Source organism: Lolium perenne, chromosome 4 (genome assembly GCF_019359855.2).
Source record: "Lolium perenne isolate Kyuss_39 chromosome 4, Kyuss_2.0, whole genome shotgun sequence".
NCBI lineage: Eukaryota > Viridiplantae > Streptophyta > Magnoliopsida > Poales > Poaceae > Lolium > Lolium perenne.
Genome location: NC_067247.2, coordinates 62,545,318 through 62,554,137, shown reverse-complemented (window position 1 = coordinate 62,554,137; position 8,820 = coordinate 62,545,318). Strand labels below are relative to the sequence as shown.

The window sequence follows — 8,820 nt, the reverse complement described above, 5'->3', positions numbered from 1 at the left end:
GTACTTTATCTATATACTACAAAATGTTTGGATATATCTAAGCTTAGATAAACTTGTGATATTTCTTTGTAAACATAGGCAATACCAAAAAATGCTTACTTTTAAGAAAGAAGGGCGAGCCGAAGGAGAAAAATGCTTTTGCCACGGAGAACACGTAGACACGTAAATACGCGTCCACCTGAATGTGAGGGCCAGCCAGAATCGATAAGGCTTTGGAGCTGGAGATCACCTGAACACACTAGCAAAGCAGTCCTCCTGTCCCCGCTCCACTGACCATGGCGGAAACCCTCGTCGGCCTCCGGCTCGCGGCCTCGGCCGTCCCGCAGCCCCGAAGCCGCCGAAGCTCCTGCGCTGCGCCGGCGCAGCACCGCTTCTCCCCTTTACGGCGGGGCCGGCTGTGCGCCCGGGCGGCGGTCGCGGGCCCGCCGGAGGTGGACGAGGACGAGGCGATGAGCATTGACAACCTCTGCCGCTTCTTCGACCTCAACGTCGGCAAGTGGAACGGCATCTTCTACGTATGTTCATATGCCTAATATTCTCGAAACCCTCCTGTTTCTGGCTTCGTAATTTGGTTACATTTCTTCTGTGTCCCTTGCGCGCTCTGTTCAGCAATTCGATGCGCACGGGAGGATTCAGCAGGAGATCACCACACGGCTGTCCGTCAGCACGTACGGGGAGGGCGACCTCACTAGCCTCATGCAATCGTAATGCTCTCGTGACATTTTCCCCCAATGTCACTTCTCAACACTACTTTTCACTTTTCAGTTACCATGTTTACTCATCACCATTTCAATCTAGTGATTTAAGCTTGTTGATCAGCGTTTTGACCATCTATAGAAATATAGAATACATTGCTTTTTTTGGATCTGATCCTCAAACCCTGATTTCTGAATGATGTATTTACGATCGTGATTTGTAGGCTGTATATCAAGCAGGCTTCGTCTGAGATAACATTTGTAGGTGAGGAGGATTCTGAACCAGAGTGGGCGGAGTACAAAATCAAAGAGACTAACATGTTCACCGTAGATAAGTATCAGCAGGTGCACTGAAGCTCCAGGCTATTTATTTTCTTTTGCTATGGATCCGAGCAGGTTTTAACAGGTTGTATCGTTTAGTGCACAGATAGGGTTCTTTCCTGAGCAGAAGGCATTTGCGTTGAGATACCAGACTGCTGGAATGCTGGAGACTGTTCTTCGAGCCGGTGTGCTCGGAGAAGATGATACTGGTGAAGAATCCCCAAAGTAAACTATATGATCCACTACCTTAGGTGTTTACTGCATTTTGATGCCCTTATTACTAAGATGTGCCGTATCTTTTGACTTCGACAGAAACTTGAAGTTACCTTCTCGTAAACCATCTATTGTATGCGAGAATTGTCTTTACTCACTCGATGGCAATGGTCGAGTAAGAGCTTTTCACTTAAGTGACCCAAATGGAGTGCTCGATACACTTATTGTTTTTCATGAAAATCAAGGCTCTGTAGTGCCACTTACCGACTCTTTGACTGATGATCCTGAGGTGAGTTCTCATGGTCAAGTGCTGTAATCTTCCTATTGATGAACTTATGATGGGCTCATGCTAAGATATACCATTTACCCTTTCTCACTAGATTCCCAGCAACGATAGGATAAATGCCGTGCTTGGAAGGTGGGAGGGCCATTCTGTGACAAAGAGGAGCGGGGTGTATGGAGCAACGCTTGACGAGGCTGATACGGTTGTTCTCCTTGAAATGGACAACGGTGGTCAGCTGATTCAGGTATGTTTCAGAGTTTTCGTATGACTTATATATACTTTGCAGTTTCGACGTACTGGTTGCTTTGGTAGAGGTAATTCAAACCAATGGGTTAGTAATGGATCTAAACAATTGTTGCTCCACTTGTGGCTAAAGGATTTCAAGAGTTATATGACTTGCGTGGTGGTGGTTTTTCTTTGTCCTTCCGGACATCAGCATCCTTGTGTCTGTTCTTTATTTTACATATAACAGTGTTTTCTGCAAGCACTAAAGTAATTCCTGGTTTGATGATGTTAATCCTGTGCAATAGTTTTTTTATTTAGTGTCAAAAGGTTCTTGCAGAAGAAATGCTTGTTTAAGTATTGCGACATTTTCTTCGATGACAGTGCGCGTCATATATGGTTTCTTTTGCTGATAGGATAATATTTCAACGAAAACCGGAACTAGCACGACAACAACGATCCACTGGACAGGAGTAGCAAATAACAATTTGCTTCAGTTTGATGGAGGATATGAAATTACTTTGCTACCTGGAGGGATGTACATGGGTTATCCGTCAGACATCAGCAAGTGCATTCAGCAGTTAGATTCTTTTCATTTGGAGTTCTGTTGGATGGAATCGCCAGGAAAGAGGCAGCGGCTTGTGCGGACTTTCGACTCTGCTGGTCTGGCTGTTTCGTCGACCTACTTCATAGAGACCAAAGTATGAGTCAGTGAGTCACAACTTTGTTTATTTTGTACAAAATGTAATGCACCAATTTTGCGAGTTTTCCAATAATCTCACTGATTAGTTTCCTGGTACATTGTTCAATACACGATAGACTGGTATATATTGTTTCTACGGAAAGTAAAAAATATAAAGCTGGTGTTTTTTTCTTTCCTTTTTTGGCTAAATTTTTGATTTGCATTCATGATCCAATTGGTTTTCTTATCCTACCTTGATGTATATGTTCTTAAGTATTCTAACATTGCTATATTATGAAGATATATTTCATGTGAAATCTTATTACTATCTGTTTTCACCTCTCCAACATAAATGTATTGGTATATGTTGTCAAAGACTCAAGGTTATAGAATTTTAACCGCATGCTTTCTAAAGTGTAATCTATTTCCAAACAAAGGCTGTAGAAGGCATCATGAATGATGGATTTCTATAAACCAAGGAGGTTCAGTTCCATCTCAAACTGAACTTTCCAATGTTGCGAATGAGTCACCGTTACTCTAAGGTCTATTTTATATGGATTGAAGAAACTACAATTGAAGCAACTTACTTCCACGGAAGGAGATATTCTCTGTGCTACTGAAATCCAGCAAGAGTTTGCTCGGCATTACTACCACCATTATGTTCCTTTTCGATTATAATCAACATGGATTGACAGCTCGAAGATGATTAACAACTAGGTCTTAATAAGACTAACGCATAAATTAAGCGTAAGTCTTGTTTGCCCACCAATTACAGCAACAGCTAGCCGCGTGGAAAAGCTTAATTTGCACTGAGCTGGTGAAAGCTGATGCTTTCTCAAAGAAATGTTTATATTAGCTTAGAATAATAGCTGTAAAGTCGATACAATATGCCAACAGTTTGAAAGAGGCCTGAAATATTAGTTAAAAACACTTGAGATCAGCCTTGACAGAATTAGACTTGTAAAAATATTTTTTGTTGGTTGAATAAATGGATGATGGCGTATATATAGCGCGTAAACGAGTAAGAAGGCAGAATTTTTCTGCGTAGTGATTTATGGTTAAATGGGTACACTTGCAGAAAAGACAATTATCACCAATGACAGTTAGAACAATGGTCAACGCTGTGGCCGTGGGTGCAGCGCAGTTTGGTTCGTCATGGTCTCCACAATCATAATTAGCACCACAAATCTGTGAAGATCAGATCCCAGCAGAGCCTCTTTCAGAATAATGACGCATAGTTGTCGACAGCAGGCAGATCCATTTGGCAAAATTTGGATGGCCAAGTCGCCTAAACTAAGAGGAATTAAAATAGTTTTATACCACCCAAAAGCTCGCCGAGAAATACCACCGAAATAAAGGCTTCTGAACTGTTGATGTCACTGCTGCCATGATCAAGATAAGTTGTGATTTCTGAAGCCTCTGAAGAGACGGCTCAGGGCTAGGAGAGGTAATAGTCTAGGTGTCATAGCTTTCCCTATTTCGTCTGCCAATCTCCTCTCGTTACTCACTGGTCGGCGCGAAGGCGTCCCTTTCGTTGCACAGTCCTCTTCTCCCTCTGGTCATTGAGAAGAAGCAGCAAGAGAGGCCACGGCAATGGGCGACCGTCGAGGCGACGAGGGCCTGCGCCAGCAGCCTCCGTTCTCGTCTGGTCATCAGGAGAGGGTCTATGACGGCGGCGGCCCGGCGCCGTACGGGAGTGATTATGATCCTGGATCGTCCTACATGTCTCTTCTCGGCACTAGCATCAACAATCCCCAGCCGCCGCCGTGGGCTGTCGAGGAGGTCACCGCCGCGACTCCGATTAATCTGACGCCTCAGTTCTCCATGGTAATTTACCCACTCTTGGCCTCGATCGATCTGCTCTTTGTTTAGTTTTCGATTCTCTTCTCGCTCATGGCAAGTCAATGGAATGGAGAGAGGACAATTTTGTGTTTGCTAGAAATCATTCTCGGGATGCTATTTTTGAGGTTTTTACTCAGCTTGTAAGATTTGTTGTAGCATATCTAAGTACATCATACATATAGATGATCATATAGTTTACCATACACAAAAAGGATCGAGATTTGCAGCATCACATGTGAATTGAAATTGCACCATTTGCACTTATGCAGGGAAACTACGTGCCGACGTCGTCCTACCAGCAACAGACCACCTTCTCACCCCTCGCCAACCTCCACCCCTACCAGTCGTCGTCGTCGTCATATTTCCAAGCCGACCCGCCGCCACAATGGCCTCCACGGGCGACGCAGCCGCCCTCCTCCTCCCTGCTGCTGCCCCGCAACTTCGCGGTCCACCACACGGGGCCATCCACGCACTACGAGCAGCACATGCAACTAATGCGCGCGGCGGCGCTCGGCAGTCAGCACGCGGCACCGGCGGCGCCTCCAATCGAGCAGCCGGCCAAGGACGGGTACAACTGGCGCAAGTACGGGCAGAAGCAGCTCAAGGACGCCGAGTCGCCGCGCAGCTACTACAAGTGCACTCGGGACGCCTGCCCCGTCAAGAAGATCGTCGAGCGAGCCTTCGACGGCTGTATCAAGGAGATCACCTACAAGGGCCGGCACACCCACCCGCGCCCACCGGAGCCCCGGCGCGGCGGCCAAGCAGGTGGCGATGACGCCGCCGCTGCCGCTGCCGCCGCCGGGGCTGAGGAGGACGAGGCGAGCGACGACGATATGCTGAATGAGGATGGCGGCGAGGAGGGCCATGACATTGGCAGCGGCGCAGGTGGTGCGGCGGGGCAGAGGGTGGTGAAGAAGCACAAGATCATACTGCAGACGCCGAGCGAGGTCGATCTCCTCGACGACGGCTACCGGTGGCGCAAGTACGGCCAGAAAGTGGTCAAGGGCAACCCCCGTCCCAGGTACGAAAACATTAATTATGCCACGCTAACTAGTTGCACGCACGATGAACCTTACATTATCTGAACTCTTTTTATTTTTTATTTTTGCGGGGAACAATATAATCTGAACTCTCAACCTCAACCCATCTCTAACTTCTATTCATAGCTGCTTGTTAGATCATAATTATTAGGTTTTTTTAGACATGAAACGAAAAGAGAAATACTACTATAATCGTTATGTGATGAACATAAATATTTTTGAGCAAATGCGTTTTGAGTAATACGCAGAAGTATATGTATCACTCAACTCCCAAACTGTACATTTGAACCAGTTAAGCACATGATGCACCATAGGGTGATGTAATCCTTCGGAGTTCGGATTAGAGATGTCAAATACCTCATCTGTCCTACACATAAGACGTTTTGGCAGTCTAATTGGAGCTGCCAAATCTTATATTTAGAAACGGAGGGAAGGAGGAGTATTATTATTTTATGTTGAGTTGGAAGACGAAGAACAAAAATAAAGAATACTGTTTCACTAAGAAGAACTCAAATAATAGATAAGATAGCTCTCCCATATCCTCGGTTATATAGCGATGACAATAAAAACATGGCATACAATATTTATCTCTTAATATCATCTCTCATAATTAATGTATACACTACTACAAAAAATGCAGTAATCAAAAGTAAGTACAAAACACGTATGAATAAGAAGACATCTTGTATAATAGAGAAATTAACTATATTGGACTAAGATTATCAATCTTCACCGAGAGCGAACAATTTTCTTTCTCGATGTCAATAAAATCCTAATGTTGTATCTAAGAGAAGGAATACTTCACACCATTGTAGATGCAATTTGCAAAGAGAGAATCTCTTCCCGTGACGCCTTAAGCAAAACATTTCTTAGATTGTAACAAACGTCGTCCCTTGCTTGTCATTTTCTAGTTAGTATTTAATCACCCCATAATCTTAGAGCCATGCAAGTATTAATTACTAGAAACAAGATAGTACCCCTCCGTCCCAAAATGTAAGACATCTAAGCTTTAGCTAAAAGTCAACATTTTCTGAATTTGACCAAGTTTATACGAAAAATATGGATATCTACAATATCAAATGAACATTTTGAGAAACCATACTTTCTGGTGAATCTATTGATATTGATTTGGCATTGCCAATGTTTATATTTTTACGTATAAATTTAGTCAAACTTAAAATATGTTGATTTTTTACTAAATCTGAGACGCCTTACATTTTGGGACGGAGGGAGTATACTGTGAGAAGTGTACCTTCTTTCTCCACCATTGTGCATGCCCTAAACCCATTTAAATAGATTGTTCTAGTCTTCTAGATCATGGGGGTACTAGACTTGGCATGACTGATAGCATTACCTGACTATATGTTCAAACATTGCATTAGTATTGGTAGAATAAATTTTTAGTAGAATTTGGAAAACATTTCCATCTGCGCAATTTATAGTGGGCCATGTTTCTCTTTTCTCCTGCTAGCAATTTTTTTTTCGAGAGTACGCAATTGCGTACCTTAGTTTTATAGAAGAGAGAAACAAGGTACAAGTTACAAGCATGGCAAAACCGTTGTGACAACGTTTGTCAAGAACACCACACCCACACCCCAACCTAGTGCACTACTCTTGCAAAGAAAAGACACCCTCCTAGGCCAGCCTTAGCCCAAAGCTCCCAATCAAGCATGATCTGAGCCACCAAAGCCTCTTTTGAAAATTGCCTCGAGATGTTGTCAAAAACCCTAGCATTACGTTGCTTCCAAAGTCGCCAGCTGATCAAGATCACTAGAGTGTCAAACCCACGCTTCTCCTTCCTCCCAAATCTCTTCCGGACCTCAAACCACCAGGATTGCAAGGAGTCCGTGACCGTGGGGATCGGCAGCGAGAGACCGACCTTCTGCAAACACCGGTGCCAAACCTGTCTAGCATACACGCAGCCCACCAACACATGACTAACCGTGTCGACCTCCTATAGACAGGTGTAGCAACTGGACACGGTATCCTGTAGTCCATGTCGAACCCTTCTGTCTGACGTCCAGAGACGGTACTGAAGCGCTAACCAAGCAAAAATCTTGCACTTGAGCGGTGCCGAGCTTCTCCAAAAAGTCACGCACTACGAGTAGTAACTTCTTTGGTCGCCAACACAAGTAAGAATGGATATGAGAGTTCAGAGTGGTCTACTGAGGTTTGGAAGATCTGTAATCTTTCTTTTAAAAAAAACGAAAGGCTAAGAGGAACAAAAATTACCCAGGTTATTACAAAATAAAAAGAGGAAAAGGAAAACAAATACTGGCTATATACAAGTGGAACTACCGCTAAGGAAAGACGCTACTACATCGCTGCAATCTGCGTTACAATATTGAAGAGTTTTCATAGGGTCGCCGTTGGGTGCGTTCTGAAATGGCAAGTGTTTAAATCCATGCAGGAGCTACTACAAGTGCACCGCCGATAACTGCAACGTGCGCAAGCAGATCGAGAGGGCGTCCACGGATCCCAGGTGCGTCCTGACGACGTACACTGGCCGGCACAGCCACGACCCACCAGGCAGGGGTGCCGGAGTCGCCGCTGCTCCCACCGGCGGCGGCTCCTCTTCCGATCCTACGGGGAACCCGGCCGGCGGCACATTGCATCAGTCAAGTGGCACTCATCGGCTGAAAGAAGAGAGCCGGGATTAACACCTATTCTCTCTGTACCGAATTATAAGACGTTCTAGCACACTGTTAGTAATCTAAAACGTCTTATAATTTGGTACAAGGGTATTTTTTCGGATTGCCAGTGTGGGTTTTCCTCCGTGTGAATAATAGAGCTGCACTATTGATTCTTTTGGGCAGGTTTTTCAACTGGCTAATTCTTGTTCGTCGTGGTTAATTAGACGTCAGTTATAGTAAAGGATTGACCTGTTTTTTGGGCCGCAGGTGCAGGTGACATTTTTTTTTTGGCTTTTGTATTGTATGAGATGCACAATGTGTTGTTTCCCTGATGTTTGGAATGAAAAAAATGTTATCTCCTGTGCCGCAGAAACCTGAATACAAGTTCTTCGAGTACAAATCTCTTGAGCGTTTTTATTAAACTACTAAGCATGGACATGGCATGAAAATTCAGATGTAAAGAAAACATATTCTGATGATACAAGAATTTATAGAATTTTAAGTATTTGAGATCCGACATTCGGAGATACCACAACTCGCAGAAACCTCACATCCGGAAGGGATCTGGAGGGGGAACTTGTAGAAGGGCATCATCCTCGCTTTTGCACGGATGCATTGGATCAACCATTGCATCTCATCACCATTCCCTTCTCATTTACTTCCATCTTGTTGTAATTCCAATTTCTATTGTGAATCTTCACTTGTATTTATTCATATACTCGTATTTATTCCATATGCCTATCATGATGTTGTTGATTGCTTCCATGAGTGAATAGTTTAATTTCTTCTTGGGAAGATGGAGAAACCCGCAATATTATGATATAAAATAAAGGTGATTTATAACTTTGGTTCGTGATTATGTGTTAGTTTTCTCTCTAGATATTATATA

The 8,820-nt window shown here is 43.9% G+C and overlaps 2 protein-coding genes across 2 annotated transcripts; both read left to right on the top strand.

The window, feature by feature from the left end:
* Positions 1-224: 224 nt before the first annotated feature.
* On the top strand, positions 225-2,612 carry LOC127292743 (uncharacterized). The gene is made up of 7 exons (XM_051322197.2): positions 225-515; positions 610-704; positions 920-1,040; positions 1,123-1,241; positions 1,329-1,518; positions 1,610-1,756; positions 2,151-2,612. Exons 1-7 carry the CDS (start codon positions 276-278, stop codon positions 2,439-2,441), a joined length of 1,203 nt encoding a protein of 400 aa, XP_051178157.1. The 5' UTR covers positions 225-275; the 3' UTR covers positions 2,442-2,612.
* A 1,356-nt stretch (positions 2,613-3,968) lies between these two features.
* LOC127292742 (probable WRKY transcription factor 58) lies at positions 3,969-8,286 on the top strand. The gene is made up of 3 exons (XM_051322196.2): positions 3,969-4,243; positions 4,528-5,279; positions 7,709-8,286. Exons 1-3 carry the CDS (start codon positions 4,010-4,012, stop codon positions 7,956-7,958), a joined length of 1,236 nt encoding a protein of 411 aa, XP_051178156.1. The 5' UTR covers positions 3,969-4,009; the 3' UTR covers positions 7,959-8,286.
* Positions 8,287-8,820: the final 534 nt, after the last annotated feature.